This window comes from Dicentrarchus labrax, unplaced genomic scaffold, assembly GCF_905237075.1.
Source record: "Dicentrarchus labrax unplaced genomic scaffold, dlabrax2021, whole genome shotgun sequence".
NCBI classification, from domain to species: Eukaryota; Metazoa; Chordata; class Actinopteri; family Moronidae; genus Dicentrarchus; species Dicentrarchus labrax.
The window spans coordinates 18,779,039-18,800,541 of NW_026136723.1; the positions used below are offsets into that span (position 1 = coordinate 18,779,039).

The 21,503-nt window shown below is 39.3% G+C and overlaps 3 protein-coding genes across 4 annotated transcripts in view; 2 read left to right on the top strand and 1 right to left on the bottom strand.

Annotated features, from left to right (window-relative positions):
• The window catches only part of LOC127357639 (solute carrier family 45 member 4), a 56,407-nt gene extending 50,820 nt beyond the window's left edge, over positions 1-5,587 (top strand). For both annotated transcript variants that reach the window (XM_051389970.1, XM_051389971.1), the window contains exon 16: positions 226-5,587. In XM_051389970.1, the coding sequence (XP_051245930.1) occupies positions 226-406 (181 nt within the window). In that variant the 3' untranslated portion in view covers positions 407-5,587. The remainder of the gene's footprint in view (positions 1-225) is intronic.
• Positions 5,588-10,121: 4,534 nt separating this feature from the next.
• LOC127357644 (G-protein coupled receptor 20) lies at positions 10,122-16,106 on the bottom strand. Its single transcript, XM_051389977.1, has 5 exons — positions 15,988-16,106; positions 13,018-13,238; positions 12,318-12,574; positions 12,089-12,221; positions 10,122-10,776 (listed from the first exon to the last, which is right to left on the bottom strand). The coding sequence occupies exons 2-5, from the start codon at positions 13,201-13,203 to the stop codon at positions 10,189-10,191; spliced, it is 1,164 nt and encodes a 387-aa protein (XP_051245937.1). The 5' UTR covers positions 13,204-13,238; positions 15,988-16,106; the 3' UTR covers positions 10,122-10,188.
• A 2,237-nt stretch (positions 16,107-18,343) lies between these two features.
• cfap20 (cilia and flagella associated protein 20) lies at positions 18,344-21,347 on the top strand. The gene is made up of 6 exons (XM_051389981.1): positions 18,344-18,739; positions 19,793-19,872; positions 19,985-20,096; positions 20,649-20,837; positions 20,946-21,059; positions 21,163-21,347. Exons 1-6 carry the CDS (start codon positions 18,656-18,658, stop codon positions 21,166-21,168), a joined length of 585 nt encoding a protein of 194 aa, XP_051245941.1. The 5' UTR covers positions 18,344-18,655; the 3' UTR covers positions 21,169-21,347.
• The last annotated feature ends 156 nt before the right edge of the window (positions 21,348-21,503 follow it).

The window sequence follows — 21,503 nt, forward strand, 5'->3', positions numbered from 1 at the left end:
GTGCTCAGAAAACATGTGGACACAAGCCATCAGTCACCTGCTGTCGTTAAAAGAATAGACTGGCTGTCCAAAAGTAACAAAATCCACCTACCTGCACCTCTAAAGCTCAGTTGTTATGACTGTTTTCAGTCTTTCAGTCAAACTAACCAACATGTGTCCCAAATTGTCGAACTATTCCTTTAAGGCCAAAATACTAACGGTTGTGATTTTAATTGTGATTGACAGGGAGGGTGATTCAGCCAAAGCTTCGGAGAAACGGGCCTTGACAACGCTGGAAAATCCCAATAGCAACGAAGTGGCTGTTGCCGTGGCGATAGAGAAACCAAGCTTCCTGAAACTCAACAAGGAGGGCAAGGCCACCTCCACCACCACTTCCTGTCACACGGAGAACGAGTCTGCTCTGTGATCGGCCGGCCGGGTGGACAGACGCTTTGCTGCAGAAACGACTAAATTCACTTTTAAAATGGAAACACTTTAAGATGTGCCGCCGTCCTCATCGTGCTGGCGTGAGTTTGTTCCACTCTCGGCGTCCGTTTTTGCTTTGACAGGCTTTTTTTTTCTGATTCAGTTGCTGAAGAAAACGACTCAATCTGCCGTGGGACCAGTGTTACACCAGACCAACTTACCGTACACAAAAAAAAAAAAAAAACATTCTGGTCCCAGTGCTGTTTCAGCCATCACCGATATTCCTTCCACTTAACCCTCACGGACATTCGAGTGATCCGCCAGGGTCGTCCACAAGTGAGAAATTCATTGCTCATGGTTTTAAGGAGAAGGTTGTCTCTGTCTCTCAGGGCCTCTGGGAGGTGCTACTGAGCAGCTGCCTGGACAGGAAACTTCAGGGGACTCACACGCATACATACACGCACACAAACCTCTTTATCTGAGGTCAACGTAATCGAATGAACAACTGAAATAATGAACGATGAACATTTGTCCTCGAAGCTGCAAATCATTCAAAAATGCTGAAAATTGTTCTTCCTCGCTGTGGAATCGGCTTGAATCGAATCTTTGCACTGTGGTGCGGAAAAGCTGATGGACGAGATTGTGTGTGTCTGTTGACTTCTACAGCGGAGGCATCGTGTTCACCAAAATAAACCCAACGACATACTCAACTTTGCGGGACTTTTTACAGCACTCGCGCGACAGTAGCTTTAAGACTCTGGAGACTTGTGGAAATGTCTAAAACTAAGAGCCCGAAGCCTGGTTCCTGGGGGGAAAATGATTGATAGTGAGTGCCCAAAATGAGTGCCCAATGATTGCGAGTGTGTTTTTTTTTTTTTTTGGATTCAGCCTTCACTCTAGGGCAAAGTTGACAATATTTAAGAGCATGAGCATAAAGTTGCCTGTATATTGAGAGTCAAAAAATACAGATTTGTATCGAGTGAAATTCCAGGAAAGAAGGAGCATAGATGCAATATGCGCAGAGTATACAGGGCATTAAAATCCCAAATATTATTTTCATGATTTATTGAGGGCCCAGAATGATGCTTGTGTTTGTTTTGAATAATCAGACTAACCTACATGCTGCATGTTAGAGGAGCAGAGAAGAGAGAAACCAAACCGCAGAGAAAAGAGATGTGGAGTTGTTCTCCTTCTCTCTACTTTCTTGTGCAATTTGTTGTTTTTGTTTTTTTTAGAAAATGCTATTAGCACATTGTATGTCACTAACTGCACATTAGCTGAGCCATTGTTAAAAGTTAAATAGCATTAGGTTAGAAAAGCGTTGAAGTCCTCTTTGAGTGTGTTGGAGTCGTTCGTATTAGGACACCAGCAGGACGGGGCTTCTGCTCCAGTGGATCCAGTAACTGTACCAGTAATTGTCAGAGAATGGGAACCAAGAATATTAGAACGGAGCCCGCATATATTGGAAGAGAAGTTATTGTAAACATTGTGTTTCCAGGGCTTATATAATGTAAAAGAGGCAAAAATGAATCCTGCTAGTGTTGAGTATTGGTAGCCCGTAATATCAGGTTTAGGCTCGTTACTTGAGCCTCGATGGAGGATGTACGTTCCTGGTTTAAGTGTCTTAGTCATTACATCTGTGTGTTGAATGGATGTTTAGAAGAGGAGAGAGGGATGAGTAGTGGGATGAAAGGAGGACTGGAGAAATGTTTTTACTTAAAAAAAAAAAAAACAATTTGGGAAATGCTTTTTTTGACTTTGGTGCTGAGAGTTATACGGTTATACGAGAATACTGACACCACTCTCACGGTTATCTTATCTTAGCATATAGACTGGAAATAGTTGGATGTGGGTTCTTTTGACCAGGCTAGCTGTTTCCTGTCTTTATGTTAAGTTACGCTAGGCTATGCTAAGCTAAACGCCTCTGGGCAAGAAAGCAAATAAGCATATTTTCCAAAATGTTACAACTTTGAATTGTTCCAAATTTGGAAATGCATGTCTTAATATTTTTAAAGAGTCCCTGCAGACCCAAAAATCTAAAATCAGATTTCCAGTCTTGAAAACTACAACTTCACCGAACTTCACCCTCCGAAAAAAACTACAAAATATCAAGAATAATCGACCAAATGAAAGTTTACCACCCAAAGCCAGCTTGCCCATGACCAGAATATATTGCGCCATGATTACATTACAGTGGTGTAAGACATGCCTCTGATGCTCCAATTTAACAAAATTGCTTTTGCAAAATGGCTGCATCTGCTGTTTGATGAGGGCAAGCGGTGGCAGCGGTGTGAAGGTGGATGAGGAGGTAAAACTGTTGAGTTTAGATTTACGTTGACCCCGTTTAACATTCACACGCACTAATGAGACTAATCCGAAAAATATTTAATCAAAAACAAAGGAGGGGATACATGCAAGTTGTATAAATTAAAACTTAACTCTTATTAATGCTGATTAATATTGAATATAGATCAAATAATCTTAATCTTTGGAATGTTTTCGATAGCTTGACAATGTAAAAAAAAAGATCTTGTAGTTAGACAAAATGAAAGATTTTATTGTGTCGTTCGATTTCTGACAAATCAGAACTTTTGTTGCAATAACGGCCTCCATTAATCATCTGAGGGAAGAGGACTGTGTGCGGATCGAGAACAGGGTTGTTTGTGGTGGTGAAACAAAAACGTTCCGGGTGTTTGTTTTTTTTCTTTCCTATATTTTCCTGTCAGGGGAAAAAGTTGTGGATTGGTTTTCCTTTCAGCTCAATCAGCTGAAACATGCAAATTGAAAGGAATCGAAATGTAAAATTGCAGTGCGTCTATTTACTAATGAAAGAACGTTTTATTTTTAGCGTGTATTAAAAGCATTTAGTGGACAAACTTATTTTTAATCGTTTTCTAGAAGAGAATTCACTCACTGGTGATGTGGTTGTTGTTGTTATTATTATTATTATTTTTTCACTTGGATGGGTGCCCTGTCTTTTTAACAAAATAGATTCCTTCCATAATTTCAGGTACATTCAGTCAGTCCCAGAGCAGCGTAGAGAGAGAGAGAGAGAGAGAGAGAGAGAGAGAGAGAGAGAGTATTTTGCTTCCTGTGATTCTGGGACAAAAAAAAAAGAAGCAGGGATGGGACAATGACTAAAGATGGAGAGGTACAGACGCCAGAGTTTTTGAATGGCTTCTGTAACCACTAGGGCAATAACATATTCTGGATAAAAATGGACACTTAACTTCAGTTTAAGGACGAACATGAAGCTTAAAAAAAGAAACAACAAAAAAAAAAACTTTGGGTTTGGGAGGTTTGCATGCGACAACAGCAATATGCATGTGTGGAACACCAAAGTATGACTCTGTACAAATCACTCAAGCTCTTTTTCTTTATTGTCCTAATAGGTCAGGGATGTATTTTCTAATGCATGGCTGGATGTTTGTGTCTTTTTGTTTGAACCTAAATGTGTTAAAAAAAAAAAAACAACTACAAAATCAACATGTACTCTTTAAGCTGAAGCATTGTGCTCGGTCTGGGTCAGTACACTCTTAACAAGCATGTGACTTTTTTTTTTTTTTTTCTTGCACATTTACAAGTAAAGTTTCAGAAAGCACGCATCTCGTTGCTTTTTCAACACGACGTACAAGTTGATGGATGGAAGGTGTTGGGGAAAACTATAAGATGCGTGTCATCCCGAGAGACACTCCTTGTTAAAAGTGTAGGCGAGAAAACTCCAGGCCGCAAATACTTGAAGTGCAACTTGAGTGTTTCTGTTTCAATGCCATGGGAAGTCTTTTGACTTTGGGGTTTTTTTTACGTTCTTAATGTCCCAAGCCTTTTACAGCAGACTCTGGAATGTTCAGACAGCAGCTCGGCCTGCTGGGAGATTGAGTTCTTACCTTTGATTCCATCGTGTGACTTAAATGTTTAAAAAAGAAAAGAAAGAAAAGTCAATGAATGTGATTTGAATGTGAATCATTTTTGTTTCAATGTTTGGCAAACTGGGGCGGGGGAGGGTTTCGGATGTTGGGGTCTGACATTGCACAGAACTTGCACATAAGTAAAAAAAAAAACACCCTAAAAAAAAAAACAGTAGAAGTGTGTTGCAAAAGTAAAGAGAGACAATAACTGTGGATATTTATTTTTTTAGATTTCTTGTCTATAAAGGACACTTTTCACATAGTTTCCAAAAGAAAACATTAAAGCTATTATATTTGCTGTTACGAGAGATGTTACAGAAGCGGACTGGATTGTGTGTGTGTGTGTGTGTGTGTGTGTGTGTGTGTGTGTGTGTGTGTGTGTGTGTGTGTGTGTGTGTGTGTGTGTGTGTGTGTGTGTGTGTGTGTGTGTGTGTGTGTCTGTGTGTGTGTGTGAGAGAGAGAGAGAGAAAAGTCGTCTCACAGCTGCTCACATGTAAAGCAAAAAGGCAAGAGTGTGTTACAAAATGTCATCTCAGTGTTTGTTTTTTGGTTCTTGTTCTCTGTTCTTTGCAATCACCTGGTTTACACTTAACTCTGGAATCAATGGCTGCAATACCGGAGGTTATTTACGAGTCTTTACTGTTCTGGTGTTTTAACTCAACTAGAAAAAAACTTTTTGTGTGTGTGTATCTAGGCAGAGCCACACATGAGAGTTTGGCCTTTGCACTTTTTCAGTGGCAGCCATGTTGGCTCCACCGTCCTGATCGTTGGGGTGAATGTGACGACGTGGTGATGCTGTTTCATGTTTCCAGCCAGCAGCTGTCAGTGGCAGCAGCATGGCGGCCATGCAGTTAGTCCAACCTGGCCAGACTCGGTGTGTGTGTGTGTGTGTGCGTGCGTGTGTGTGTGGCTCTGCCTATAAGTAAACTGTGTGTTAATGACGGAGGAGAGAAATGCCTATATACTTTGATCTTTACAGAGATTAAATCAAGAAGAATACTTAAAGAATGGGAAAGCAAGTATGCGCAGTGTACTATATATAATATGCCTTGTTATTTGAAAAAAAAAGATGTAAATATACGTATTTCTCTTTTAGTTTCTTCTTTTTTGCTGCTATAAAAAAGATGATTATTTTTGTTAGTAGTTTTGTTTTCTATATAAAGACTGTATATATCTCTATGTTCTGTAAATATGCTTGAGCCTTCATATGTAGGACTCTGGATAAACACTGTATGGAACGCACCTTTAAAAAATGTTCAGAAGTAAACCAACAATGACTCCTTTCATTATTCATTTTATTTTTATTTTCATTTTATTTGTTTATTTTTGCAGGGACAGCGCACCGTTAAAAGTAATTGTACCAGAGTTATCGAACAGGTAAAGAAAAAAAACAACCACAGAACAGAAAATACATAAAAGTCCATCGGTGTGAGATAATAAATATAATCAATATGATATGGTCAGCAAACACATTTTAATGGGTGTTCAGATACTCTTTAAAGTGCTCAGAAAAAAATTGCTCATGAAGATCATGTGATATAAAAAAAAGCTCTAAATGGACCCTGCTGAGGTTACATTGTTTTCTCAATTGTCATGATCATTTTATTCATCGCTGTGACATCTGAGTTTTTCGTTGTGTAAGGAGGGACTACTGATTTGGGCTTTCATCCCACACTGTCAAAACATTGTGAAACAGTTTTTTTCTCTGTTGCACACATCCCTAAATTACTTCAATGGGAACTCTTTCGATTTTAGACTTGTTTTATTTGTTGGCAGCTGGGTTGATTATTTTCATAGCTTGCAAACAGACACATCAGTCTAACTTGTATGCGCACAGTTCTTGCATCAGCTTTACTACAGGTGAACAGGATAAAAACATAATAAACTATTAGATGTCACCAGGAATCTTCCCCAGTTGATTACTTCAATTAAGGGTTGTTTAAATGTGCAAATGATGCATTATCTAATTAAAAATGCACTATTTTGCATATGCTCACCTGGTAGAGCCACATGGAGTCCTTACCGCATAGTTCGGGGTTCGATTCCAACCTGCAGCCCTTTGCTCGCAATCTTCACCTGTCCTATCAAAATAAGATTATTTTTTCATTTTGTTGATATATTAGAGTAAAAGGTTTTTACAGAGGGAATGTTGGAGATCTCTTTTTAATCACACAATAAATAAGAAAATACTGGTAACAGCCACAGAGAAAATCTTTTTTTTATTACTGTAAAACGCTATACATTTGTAAGACACTACAGGTGAAAAGGGTAAAACTTGTAAGGAAGAGATATCAGAAAAAAAATATTTTTTGTTTTAAGAAATATTATGTATGAATGTTCAAATGATTATCTAATGCTAACTTTTGGTGGATATAAGTGAACTCTAAAGACATCTACAGATATATAGACAAAGTATAGGTAAATAAACACCTTAATGTGTATTCTGAGCATTTTACAGCATTTTATAAATACAGGGCGGTGACATTTTTGTGCTGACTTCAGCCAGATCTTGAGGCTGCAAAGAGCTCTAAGAGTCTCTAATGTTTCATACCAGTAGATGCTCTAGTCCCACCAGCACTGCCACTGCTGGGATAGACCAAACTTCCTTGAAGACAGTGATGCCCAACCTGATCGCCAAAGCTTCACAGGGGGTCACAAGGCCTTTATGAGTTTAGTGGGTGTAAGAAACCAAAAGAAAACAACAACACACATTAGATTTATATCTCTGCATTTAAATAATTTCTTTGAAGAGAACTAAATACAGAGAGGGAGAAAAAAAAACTGAATTTGTCCAAAATTAGGTATGTTTGATTGTTAAAAATCATAATTTTTTACAAAAAAAATCTGGAAAACTTATAATAATAATAATAATAATAATAATAATAATAATAATAATAATAATCTGCTCAAAATTCATCCAAATTCCTCATCTTATACAGACTCAATAAAATATGTGACATACTCAGGGGTCAAAATATGAATCAAAAAGGGCCTTACAGCACACCAAGAAACTGTGACGTCTGAGTATTTATCTTTAATTTCATATCTATGGAGAGTGTTGCATGTCATCATCCATGTGACTGCTGGTGAAGTAACCTGTAGGTCTGCAGTTTCAGTAATACATCAACATTTTTCATTTTTGGGGGAAGAAAAAAAAAAACATCTTAACTCAGCATCTTCAAAGCAGTCAACTGGTTTCCCATAATGCCGTGCAGTCGGACCACTCAGAGAGGAGAGGAAGATAAAAAAAATATTGCAGATTCAGATTTCTCTCTCATGCACAGGGTTAGGGCCCCTCTCTCTTTCCATACAGAGAAACCAGAGAAGGAACCTGAAACTAGTGTCTGACCCAGACTCATCATGTGACCGCAGGACCAGCTGGTGTGTGTGTGTGTGTGTGTGTGTGTGTGTGTGTGTGTGTGTGTGCGCGTGCGCGTGTGTGTGCGCGCGCGCGTGCATGCGTGTGTGTGTGTGTGATGTACTTATGCAAAGGTATAAACTTACAGGGCCAGAACATTTTGTTAAGTGAGCTGTAATGACATGCTGCCCCTTTGGAGGGATTAAAGGGAAATACACTCAAATTAATGACTTTAATGCTGTGACGGACGACTCACTCTGTGAAACTGAGCTGCTCTTCTCTAATATGTAATCAATAACAACTAGAACATTTTGAAAGCGAATCCTTTCCACACATATTTACCACATCTTCATCTTCAAAAAAGGTCCAGTACACACATGTAGACTGTGGTTTTGGGTCATTTTGAGAGAAAACTGCCTTCTGGTTATGTCGTGTTAGACAAAGTCACTGAAAGTGGTTCACATGCTGCTTTAGAGTGTAGCAGATTACACACAGACACACACACGGGTCAACTTTCCCATATTTAACTGGATATTTCAGCTATGTGCCTGAACAGTAAAATTATAAAATTATAATCAGGTATATATTTGATTTGTTGCAGTTCATTATGAATCAGTATTCTGTACCCTGCAGTTACAGACAATCTGCTGCTGTGGTGAGACACTGTCCTCTGGTGGAACAAATCAAACAAACTGATTGAATCAAGCTGTTTTTAGTTGCTTTCTGTTGTGCAAAATTATTCACTGTAATATGAAGTCATACAAAGTGTAACTGTTAGAGAGTATTGGGCAGGGGCATGTCTCAGTGAATCCCGTAATTAAAAGTTATTACTGATTAATAGATGTGTGGGAAGAGAGGTATTAAAGCACATCAACAGCAGCTGTAGAGACACCTCTACTTGTATTATACTGCAAGATTGAATTTATTTACACAGGTTGTAAAATAAAAAAAACAACAACTTTACATCTAACAGATAACTACAATTCAGAAAAACGTATTAAAACATAAATGCAATGAAGAAACATTAGTAAGAAATGATAAGCCAAGAACAATCAGTAGTGGCCATCTGTAGTTTGTTCAGTGTTTTCCCAAACTTATGTAAATAAAAAAATAAGAAAATATTTTTCTAAAACAACACGCAAACATCTACATTAGGCACTAAAAGTCTCATCTACTGTATGTTCGTCATATACTGTGAACCTCCCCTGAACCTCTTTTTTTTTCTGTGTGACGCTGACGACACCCTTCCATTTAAACACTTGTAAAATTATAAACAAAACCATTAAAGACAGCTGCAATGTACTTGAAAGACTAACTGTGACAAGTGTTTACGTTTCTGAAGAGAGCTTTTGACTCAAGACTCCATCCCGTTGTTTTGTTCTTAAACTCTGTCTTTCGTCATTACGTAATTTTTCTGAAGGTTTTCAACTTCTACTTTGGCTTTACACAGCAATACTGGTAGAATATAGGGAGAAAATGGTGAGACAGTAGCACACAATAGAGTGTTTGGATCTGTATTTTGACATTTTAACCTTTATTTGACAGGTTACACTGAAGATACAGAGGAAACATACAACAAAGGTCTCTTGGTGGAACTAAACCGAGGTCGTTGCAGTTTTGTGGTTACATTAATTACAGTGAACAATGTCCTAAATGATTTTAAAAAACAAAACGTTTAACTTCAAAAAGAGAAAAAAAACTATATCACATGAGGCAAAACTTGTGAGCTACTCAAGTTTGCAGTTGCACTCCCTGACCACTTTATTAGGTTACGACATTAGACAGTCCCTCCAGGAAGTTGCGGTGTTGTGATCTGAAAAATTAACGTAAATTCAACCAATCCCCGTGAATTCTGTGCGATCTTGCAATTTTGTCCAATCACTGCAACTTTTGCACAAATTTGACCAATCATTGTAGTTTCCCACAAGTTGCCAATTAAGCATTTTAGATTGCAACAATCCTTAAAAAATGACAACAAAATCCTGTAGGGACTGATTAGAGACACCTCTCGATATAATACAGACCAGTAGAACATCACTCTCTGGACCTCAATAAGAAACATACAGTTAAATTAATACGTCTCTGACTACTACTACTGTTGTTCAAGATCTTAGGAACATTTTTTATCTTTTCAGCATCACAATTTAATAAAGCCTGTGGTCTCTCCAACAGTACAAGCTCATCAGTATCCCTTTGTGGTCCAGTATTTGTTCTCATTAGTCTCAGGACAACAACCAAGCAAGGTAAGGAGGACAGAAAGATTAGAGATAAAGGGATGAGGATAGGTGGAGGGAGGCCGCCACTGAAGTGTTTGTTTTTTGTTCATCATGAAGAGAAGTTTGCAGTGTATACTTGTGTTCATTTCTGTTTTTTTTGACGTCTTAATTTAATTACTTTTGATCCTTTCCAGCCTCTCAATCTTTATCTGTATCTGTTCCATCCATCCCTCTCGGTGAGTCTCTTCAGGTGTTTCTCTGGACTGCTCCGTCCACAGCTGCTGAGGGGGTCACCTGTCTTTTAAGTGGACTGTTCCATGTTGGCCACAGAGAGGGGAGTGCTGGTGAAGGTGAGTGTGGCCACGCTGTGAGCTATCGCCAGTGCTGTACCTGGATATTTATTCACTGAATTCCTCTCCCCTTCTCCCCCACTTGTGTGCCCTGCCTCGCCATCCCCCTCCCTCGCTCCCCTCCTCCTCGTCCTCCACACTCTCTTGAAGCTGTCCGTCACAAAGCAGTAAACCACTGGATCCAGGCAGCTGTTCAGGCTGCTTAGGGTAACTGTGATGTGATAGGCAAGTACATGCCCCGCACCCTGCGCTAGCCCTTCCTGTCCGACTTTGACCCGGAAGTAAACCAGCACCTGTCGGATGTGGAATGGTGTGAAGCAGATGGTGAAGACCACCAGGACAGTGGCCAGCAGTCTGACAGCACGCGTCCTCCTCGCCCGGCTCTGCTGGGGCATGAGGCCGTGGCTGGAGGAGAGAAAACAGGCAACGCGCAGAGTGAAGCCCACCACGGCCAGCAGGGGGAGGAGGAACTCTAGGATGGTGAGGTAGAAGAGGGCAGGGAGGAGCACACAGGAGGAGCTGAACTCCAGCGCTGTGGTCTGTAGAGAGCAGGAGAGAGAGCCCAACACGTCAAGTCTTCCAGTGCTCGTTCTACTTTAAGTTATAGCTTCTATGCAATGCAGTCTAAAGTCACACAACACACAAAAGTAATACATTACTTAATTACTTCTTGTAGAAAGTCATTTGTTACATGACTTTTATGCTACTCTGCAACATTACCTTCAAATATGAGTTAAAGGGAGCTATTGTTATCATAATGTAATGTAATATGTGAGTATTTCATACACATAAAGCCAAAATTTAAGTTAACGTTTGTGTAACTAACATATTTTTTCTTTCTTATATCTTATATCTTCTTGTAATCCCTTTAGATTTACATTGGGACCCCCTGTGGGGTACCAACCCACAGGTTGGAAACCACTGCCGTAGCCAAGTCACAGCTTCACCGTTGCTGTTTTAAACACATGGTGACCCATTTAGTAGGGAATGCTTGGGCCTGATGTGGGCCTCCCAGGCTGCACCTCCTTCCAGTCACTGTAACTCTCCCAACAATCTCTACTAAACATTTTACATCATAAATAGGTCTTTAGGCTTACGTTTACACTATTTAGGGTCTGCCAATCGTACCAAATCCCCCTGAACAGGCCTTTTCTTTGGAAAAATCCTCAGCTTAAGTGAAGCAGTGTGCATTTCCAAAGATACAAACACCTTTTTGTTTGGATTATTACACTGAATAGATGTGAAGTTGGCATAGTAGATACCTACTATCTTATCTAAAGATATTATGTGTAATTCTGGACTCAAGAGATAACCGGATTAAAGAAAGTTATATTTTTAACAGGGTTAGGGTTGGTTAAACAAAAGGTTTATGTCTGTAGGGATACTCTCCAAAATGTTGTCAGACACTTACAATAAAAAATCTGAGCCTGTCAATGGCAAAAACAAGCACTTTTAGTGGACGTACTTTCACAGGCACATTTATTCTCAAGGATTAGCTACGTTACCTCCATTGGAGCCCGTTTTGTGAAAGTTTTCACAGCTAACTGTGAATTAAAGGTTTACTTTTGTGTGTGGGTTTTATGGTCATCTGCTAGGTAAAATTACTGGTTTTGACAATGGATTTTGGTTGGTTGTAGTGCCTGGTTGTATGCTGCTGCTCTAGTGTGACATTAATAGGCTGTGAATTTCATATTACCTTTAACTGTTGTAGCTAAAGCCTTTAATAAAGAGCAGCAACTACAACTACTAAATGGTCTGCATTGCTGCTTGCATTTTCTCAAATTTTGTCTGGGAGAGAAAAGGGGAGATGGAGCTATCTACATATTTATCTGTTTGTGTTGTGTTCTTCACCTGGAAAGAGTAGGTGACCACAACTGCAATGAACCAAACTGTGGCGCTGACACACTTGGCTGTCCCTGTGGTCCTACATCGATGGAGAGTACTGGATGCATGGACGACAGCGAGGTATCTGTCTATACAGATACTGAGAAGAGGGGAAGAAAGGAGGAAGAGTCAAAGAGAAAAAAGATATTCTGCTGATATTCATTTTAAGTGTTGAATGAAGAGGGGACCCACCAACCTGGTCAGAAACAGTATACTACAGTACATGTTGACAAAATAGCTGAAGGTGTGAACGTAGGAGCAGGCCACACAGTTCCCTCCACTGTGGTACAGAGCGATCCGAGCGGGCAACGAGAGCGCCACCAGCAGGTCAGCTACGGCAAGGTTTATGGTGTAAACCACAGAGGCTGAGGGGTGGGTGGAGGCCCCACAGAAGACATAGAGAGCCAGACTGTTGAGGATCACACCGACCACCAGCATCAGACAGTTACACACCTGCAGCAGGGATGAATGGAGGATGGTCATGCGGAGTTAATCTGAGGATTTCAGGTTTCGGAATTTTTCTCAAGCAGTTTGGGGAGATTTCTTTGTTTTTCACTTTTCCTGTTTGTGTGGAGAGCACTGGCACTACATGGCTGTACTTCAAAGTCATATTATAATTTTTTTTAAATGTTATTGAGTGTTTTCTCTTGAATAAAAGTTTTCTGTTTATTTTTTTCTGCCTTTAGTCCAACTCACAACCCTAAACAGGATAAGGAAGTATGAAAAATGTATGTATTGATAAAAACAACACCAGAACTTATTTTGACAGAAGTCTAGCTTACTGCAATAAATATTTTAAATAATATGTTTTCTTATCTTATGTTTAACAGTGATGATAATCATTAAATCAGCATTTATTTTGGGTGGAAAAGTGGACTTTTGGTATCCTGACTTACCATGAGAGAGACCCACACAGCGTAGAAGTCTTGGTACAGCTCCACATCCAGGTGGGCTAACCTATGTAGGTATGGTGCCCCCCACCGCTGGTCCCAGGTGCTGCAGTTAGTTGGATCAGGAGTTAAGAGGGGCAGGAGGGGCTCAGTGGTGGAGGTGGAGCTGATGTTGGTGAGAAGGCTCTCCATTGGTTGAAAAGGATGAATGAATGACAGGCTGGGGTCTGAGTGGCAGAAGAAAAGACAAAAGAAGGTGTTGTATTAGTCTTGACTACATATAATTGAGTTTTGCAAACTAGTTTTGGGGCTGAAAATTAGACATTTCTATGTACATGTTTGGGTGTATTAAGCATAAGATTAAGCATCATTCTTGAGCTTGAAAATAGCTGTTAGATTTAAAAAAAAAGTGTAATTCTTGGCTTTTCTGGAGCTTTTAATCATATCAAACAGCCAAAAAAAAACCACATTCAAACTACTATTTCTTGGGGTCAAGCATAAACTTTCAGGCTTAACTTTTAAGCCAACACGAGAAGTCCTAAAAGTGCTATTTAGCTACTAAGCTCTCATGTTAAATTCATGTTCACATGTTAGATTCATTCCCCAGACAACTGAGCAAACTCAAAACACTGATTAAGGTTATGTACTATTCATATACGTATAGAGAATCATGTGTGCAAAACACATTTATTCTGAAAAGCTGTTGCTTCCATTGAGAAACAATGATGGGAGGGTGCTGTCAGAACAGTAACACATCATCTGCATACAGGGTGATTTTGCATATTGAGCTGAATTCCTTAGATGTCATCATTAACTTTTCTTACTTAGCAGTTATACAAGTCATTATAGCAATGAAATTACTTTCGCATCATTTGTGACTTTGTTATAGTGTAGAGATAAACTTGATAATTCGCCCAGACTCATTTGTTTGTAGTTTAAATGCTAAAAGCATGTTAGGATTGTTTCCAAATGTTTGCTGTTGCGGTCTACTTTTAACCATCTCCCAGCAGGAATTTAAACCTACTGAGACAAATGCCTCAACCTTATACCTTGGAGTCAGCCATAGATACTGTACTGTAAATAGACTTAAACAGTAACTCTAAAGTGATGCAATGTGCTCCAGTTGGCTTAAAAGTAATCAATGTATTCAAGCTTGGTGAGCAGACACACACATACTAAAAACTAAAGGAAAGAGTAATGACTCCTAGGGATGAAAAGTGGTCAACATCAGCAGAAGTTAATCCAGAGAGAGAGACTTTAGAAATCCTCGTCTTATAAACAACGTCCTCTCTTACCATAGAGATGACTGAATCCATCTTCATATGCTCTCTAAAAAGATGTGACACTTTCAACAAAGTTAAGTACGTGACCTTGTGTGTTACTTAAAACACAGTGTACAGAATTAACGTCAGTGTGTGCTGCTATTTAACACACCAACGATATACATATGTCTTGAACAAGTCACATAAATTTGATAGATGTGATGCATCCTGTTTAAAGGAGGGGAGGCTTTAAAATCCTTAGAGTGCAGATGCTGTTCACTTTCAGGAGGTTTAAGGCAAATGTCACTATACAATAAGCTAAAAATAGACCAGAAATTTTGGAGGAACTCTGGTTTGGCTTAGAGGATGTGAGGAGAGCTAAAACAGTGGAAAATAAGACTTGCATCTGGAAAGCTACTAATAAAAATAGTTATGTTGCAATGTTCATTCTTGACCTTATAGTTTGACAATGTTTTTGTACCGTGTGATGTGGTTGAAAGTAAAGTTCTGGTAAAAGCTGGAGAGTGGAGCTTGAGTATGGATTGTTTACAGTCTCTAAGCTAAAGAATGAACTTTCATACCTGATACATAATGTTCAGACGTACAGAAATGTCTTAGTCTGCTTGCCAAAACTAGACTGTAAAACACGAGCTTTAACTCTGTTACATACTACCAGTTTAGAAATAACTTGATAACTAATTAACAGATTATATAATAATATTCGGGTCAAATACAGAGTCCTGATGAAGCAGACTAACCGATTTTTTGATTGTTAAACTCAAAAAAAGAATAATGAAGGATATGGTTTTTACAGTAGTTTGATGAGGGTTCATCTTGTATTTTTATCCTTGTTAGCTGCAAAAGAAGTGTGTTAAACTGAGATTGTGTCTTAGTATATGGCAGAAATGGAGAGAGAATGATAGAACTCACCAAACAATGTTTAAATGAGGAAAAGCATTAAAAGGATTTGAATGAACTTTCACCATCTTGACACCTGAGTGAACCTTTTATTTTTTTTTTCAAGCCAGACTCGTTAAGTACTTTCACCAAAAACATAGCAGAACACCAAGTAGACTTTCCCTAAATTACGGCTATTCAGCTTATTGTCAAAAATATTACTTGACAGTCTGTCTGGTTTTGGCCAAAAATGTCTTTCCTTTTCTTATAAATACGGATGAGAACCTATCCGTTAACACGTCCTGTCAAGGAAGGTCTTTCCACTCTTCATCATCATACAGACAGTTGGATAAAACATAGCCGAGGGCCTGGTTTAAGCACACTACTTCCTGGTTCCTGATTTTGCTTTTTGCCTGGGGCATGCATTTACATTTAAGTCCTAAGATTGGATCATATAAAATCTCTAGCTTCCCTTTGACCTAAGCCTTAAATCAGTAAATCCCATCAGTTTTGGACAGAAAAATGTAATCCACTTCATATAATCTTTACTGCATGAATGTTCCCATTTTCATATAATCTCCCATCAAAAGTCAGTGAGCTGCATGTAACCTACAGTATAGGTGAGAGAAGCAAAGCTGTGATTAGAGCAACTGGCAAAGTATTGTTGAATGAAATAAATGTTTCCTTCAATATTCTTACAGAGGGATCCAGTCCCTTAGGGAAAATGAGCAAAAAATTAATTTTTCTTGTCGGAAAAACAAGAAAAAGGTCAAACAATGTTCACTAAAAAGGTGAAAAATATATTTATGAAACATACCTTGTAAAGACGAAGAAAAAGCCCTTGTCCAGTAGATCCAACAACAACCAACTCTCAAAGGTTTGATGTTTATATCCTGAAAGTTACAGAGCTGCTGTAAGTCTCCTACTTCTTCTTTCTTCTTGTGTCCTCTATTCTTTCTGTTGTTACTTAGCAGACAGAAGAGAGTGAGAGAGTTGGGATGTAAACCCCTCTGGGCGGGACAAGAGAGTACAGTCAGGCGGCTGGACCTCCTCTGCATCTCTTTCTCATGTCAGTACAGTGCAGGAATAAACACAAATCCAGATAAAATACCGTGGAAAAAAAATCTTTCTCTCCTGTTCTGTCCTCATCTTCCTCCACCTCTCTGGCTCTCTTCCCCTTATTTTGTCTCCATCCTCCTATTATTCCCTTTCTACAGCCCCGCTTTGTTCCTGTCTCTTTTTGAATATTTGAAACAGTGATTTGGAAAGGATGGATGGAAGGAAGTGGAAGGCAAACAGAAGAACAGCATGTACTGGCTCGATATGCACCCAAAAGCATGACTCCAAAACAAGGCAGAGAAGTTAAAAGCTAAATTTATTTGGTTTTTTAGGCAGGCAAAGGTTGGCAACAGGTAAGCAAGTCAAAACATGGGCATTATAGGGCTTAGTGTCCAGAAAGTCAGACAAGAAACAGAAAAACTGGAACAACTGGAGCTCATAAACTATCAGAGAGGTATTATATACATGGAAGGTGGGTGCTGGTTGAATTGGGAATAAGATTATCTGAAATAACAGTTGAGTAAGGGACTAGCAGGGAAAAATAGTCAGAATAAATATGCAAAAAGAGCCAGAGACCAGAATGGACAATTTCATTCAAGTAGGTTTTCAATAAAGTTTATTTAAAGGTGTCTCCGGGGTGGTCCCACACAGAAAGGGTCTGAAGGGGAAAAAATATATGTGCTTTTCCACCTCTGTTAGTCTCTGTGTAAATACCTGACTCAATTAGAGAAGAGAGGGGGGGAAATAATAGAGAGACACAGACAAAGAAATATAAACTGTTTCTGTAGATGTTTTTACAACGCTGCCAGTCTGTGAACCAGATTTGTCAAATTTACACACACACACACACACACACACACACACACACATACATCTAGGAACAGAGAGAGAAAGAAAGAGCACATGTATATCTTTTACATTTATTTTTACAGAGATATACCATTTGGAGTGAAGCAGCACCTCATAAACCACAGTGATATAAACAAAGGTGGCCGCCATTCCGATGTGTGTGTGTGTGTGTGTGTGTGTGTGTGTTAGTGTATGTCCAGGTGCGTGTGTGTGTGTGTGTGTGTGTGTGTGTGTGTGTAAAAATGTCAAACAAGCTGCCGTAGCACAGACCTAGCCTGAATACTGGTGAATTAATTCATCTTCACTTCATATAAAACTAATAACAGACTTTTGATCTATGTTTGCGTTGCTGGTGATGTCATCTAAAAGTGCCTGGCTAATGTTTGATTGAATGTTTCTTGGCTTGTTCAAATATTTGAAACCTTTGTCGGATCTATCCTGGTCCGGCTTGTTTAAAGTGCTGGAGACAGAGAGGAAGGATGTCCTACTTGACACTTTAGTGGGATTTAGTGGGTGAAAGGAGTTCTGATATATAGTTGTGTGTAGGAAGTCTATTTCTAGAGACTGCCGCTATTATTGCATTTGGGAATTAAAAGGGCGCCCGAACAATTTAACATCTAAAAGGAAATTAACTAATGCATGGGACGTTCTGTACAGCCTTTAAAATTAGTGGTCTAATGCCTTTCGTGGGTATGACTGGTGTTATTATAATTGCCAATTCTAGTGTAGCACTGCTGTAGCCACTGCAGAATGACCATATTGACAGGAATGCATTTACAGAGCGTCCAGACTGAAGAAAGGATTTAATCATTTAAACTGTGTCGTTTTCTTTTAATGCCTTTACATCAAAGATAAAGTAAGCTGATGTATCTTCAATATTTCAGTTAGTCCACAAAAAAGACTTTATAATATTATAATATTGAAGATAAAGAGTGAACTCATATAAAATAACACCAGAAACAACTTGTAGGATATTTAGGAAATTAGATAAAAAAATCAACTTGATTATTTTACATTTTGAGTAAAGTACATTTACTTTAGTACAAATAGCTTAATAAAAAAAATAGAATAATTATGATTAATTTAGTCTATACCACCAAACACTAATTCACAATTTACATTATGTTCTAACTTAATATAAATAGAAATATAATTAAAATATATTGAATTATAAAACAGAGTACGTTGGTCAAGCATTTTGTTGCCACGGCGACCGATATGCGTCACCATTTAAGATCCGACGTGAACAACGCCAGGAGATTCTGTTCCCTAGCAACACCAAAATAATGAAGAGGGGGCCACTAGCTAATCTTTTTAGGCGTTTTGTTTCTTTCTACGCGTCCCGAGGAGAGACGTGTTGAATTACCATAATGACATTACAAATTGGATTTTTTAATTTAACTCTAACGCTTTAATTTGTGACAGCGGAACGGGTTATTTTGTACACACGGAAAGCGGTAGCGTTGGGAACGGAAACCAAACCTGTAAACAAACGCAACGCACGTTAGCAACAGTTTGAGTTAGTGGACTTAAACACAAGTGGGGAAACGACTGTGGACTAGCTAGGCTCAAAGAAGATGTTTAAAAACACATTCCAAAGCGGATTCCTGTCTATTTTATACAGCATCGGCAGCAAACCTCTTCAGATATGGGATAAAAAGGTAAGCAGCGATTCAGAATCAATGCTATAATCTAGCTTCCTTAGCTCGTCGTGCTACAGCTAACTACGTTACCATTATGTGTGTGTGTGTGTGTGTGTGTGTGTGTGTGTGTGTGTGTGTGTGTGTGTGTGTGTGTGTGTGTGTGTGTGGTTCTAAACACTTGTTTATTTAGTTGGTATTGAAACTGTAGCTGATCTCTTGTGGCGTGGTTTGAATGCAGTGTTCAAACAGCTGACTGACTCTGTGTTGTAGCTATAGGCAGCTGGTTAAACCTATGACGCACACAGGATCAATGTGGTGATCAGCTCCAGTAAAGAACAAAAGTAAAGATAAAGTCATTACTCAGAAGTTCTCCTCCCAGCTGATATTTGTCGATGTTATTCCACTGTATGCCATTGTTGATGTTTGATGAAACTAAAACCCAGTTGCCAGTAGTGATTTAAAGCACCAATATTGATCTGGATGGAATTTAGGGCACTTGTGGATAATGAAATATGGCCATTTGTATCACCGATTGATGCTGCTAATGTGTTGTTGTTGCTAAGCAACAGGTATGAATAATAACAGTGGAGGATATTGGGTGTTTAAGACACACAAGATGTATTAAAATGTCAATGACAACATTCACTGACTGCTCCCACATCAGCATCTGAACCACTGCCCGACTGATACAGGATCTTAAGAGATTACATGAATAGTAATAGATTTATTCTATATAGTGCTTAAAGGCACTCAAAAGCACTTTACATGGTCACAAAAAGACAATAACAGAAACAGTAAAAGTGAATAGGATCCCCTAAATGTGCGTTATAGAGACCAAGATAACAGGACATTTTACAGCTGAAAGATAAAAACAATTCTCAGGTTGGTAATCTATGTAAAGAGGACACTGTTTTCTAAATGACCTCAATATCTTAGACACTTATAAATGCAGATATATCAGCCATAAACTAATACCTGTACAGTATATAACATATGACTGTGACAGTGCTCCTTTGCCAGCTCGATATCTCCATAAACCTCAAGACAAATAATATTTATGTGTGTTTACAGGTGAGGAATGGTCACATCAAGAGAATCACAGACAACGACATCCACTCGCTGGTGCTGGAGGTCGAGGGGACAAACGTCAGGTGAGTTTGTAGCTGTTTAATGGATTCTTCAGCTCTGGTCAGCTCATTCATGCACCAGTCACCCTCATCCACCCCTCCCATGTCTTTTTTTTATTTCTTCTACTCCCTGCAGTACCACGTATATAACATGTCCGGCAGACCCCAAGAAGACCTTGGGCATCAAGCTCCCTTTTCTCGTTATGATCATCAAGAACCTCAAGAAGTATTTCACCTTTGAAGTCCAGGTAGGGTAGACAGTCCTGTAGATGCTGACCCCTTCCAGAGGGCTGTACTATGAAGCGAGGTAACTGGCTTATCCAGGTAACTTCAGGAGTAACTCTGTGACATCAGGTGTAGCTTCCTGATTAACTCGTACTATAAAAGGTGGATAGGTTAAACCAGACTTATGCTGTCATGGTAATGTCCTCTAAACTGCTCCGAGCAGGTTATCTCCATGTTACCCTATCAACCACCTCTCCTCTGCCCACAATCCTATGGAGAATAATGCATTTGTTATGATTCCTGGTAATTGAATCGTTCTGAAGATCACAGAGGCCTTTTATGTGATCGCAGGTATTTCACAATATAAAAATACTTTTTAATATGCAAAGAAAAAAGCCAGCATGTTAAATCTGAGTAGCTTTAACTCCCCTCGTAGTACAGGCCTCAGGTCTTGGCAGCATCAACAAACGTGTACTCGCGTATACATGCACACAACTTACGATATCTGTGTTTCTTCCTTGCAGTGTCAGGAATCACTGTCACTCACGCTTTCTCTCCGTCTTTACAACTTTCAGGTGTTAGATGATAAAAACGTTCGCCGGCGGTTTCGGGCGAGTAACTACCAAAGCACGACACGAGTGAAGCCGTTTATCTGCACTATGCCCATGAGGCTGGATGATGGCTGGAACCAGATTCAGTTCAACCTGTCGGACTTCACCAGGAGGGCCTATGGAACCAATTACATTGAGACGCTGCGAGTACAGGTTAGTGTACAGAGACGGACTCGGAACCAGCTGTCTGCAAATGCCCCCTGCACTTGTTGTGACATCTCTTTCTCTTGCTAATGTCCGACCCCGCTGTTTCCCTCTCAGATCCATGCGAACTGTCGGATAAGGAGAGTGTATTTCTCAGACAGACTGTACTCTGAGGATGAGCTCCCAGCAGAGTTTAAACTCTACCTGCCTGTCCAGAACCAGAAAGCCAAGGTGAAACACACACACCTCCACACATAAACAACTGTGTATTCACTTGGTCATACGCTGCACATAACGTGTCTCACACTCCTGTTTGTGTGTTTGTTTCTTGCAGCAGTAGAAATCCTCAACATGCACTGTTCCCCCAAACCTGATGTGGAGTTTAGTTGTAAGATTTTTTTTTGTTTGCGGACGTATCATCAACTTTAAAAAAAACAACAACTTTGTATTATTATATTGTCATTTTGGAACTATAAGTTTTGAGTGCCGTCTCTCACAATAAAGATTTTTATGGACTCATCTGTCCTTGCAGTTTTCAATGGATATTGTAGTTGTTTAAAGACGTATGTGTCTAGAAAACCACGTTGTACAGTAGCAATCTTACATATAAATAACCAGGAAATTCAGGATACTCCACTGTTACCTGTTACTAGAAGAAAAATAGACGAGTCCATT

Bases quoted from the DNA above. Each gene is read 5' to 3' on its own strand.
- cfap20 (XM_051389981.1), top strand. From the start codon at position 18,656: ATGTTTAAAAACACATTCCAAAGCGGATTCCTGTCTATTTTATACAGC. The intron at 19,873-19,984 runs GTGAGTTTGTAG...TACTCCCTGCAG, and splicing joins GTCGAGGGGACAAACGTCAG to TACCACGTATATAACATGTC. The intron at 20,838-20,945 runs GTTAGTGTACAG...TTTCCCTCTCAG, and splicing joins TTGAGACGCTGCGAGTACAG to ATCCATGCGAACTGTCGGAT.
- LOC127357644 (XM_051389977.1), bottom strand. From the start codon at position 13,203: ATGGAGAGCCTTCTCACCAACATCAGCTCCACCTCCACCACTGAGCCC. The intron at 12,575-13,017 runs GTAAGTCAGGAT...TCCCTGCTGCAG, and splicing joins CTGTGTGGGTCTCTCTCATG to GTGTGTAACTGTCTGATGCT. The intron at 10,777-12,088 runs GTGAAGAACACA...TGCTCTCTACAG, and splicing joins TGGTCACCTACTCTTTCCAG to ACCACAGCGCTGGAGTTCAG.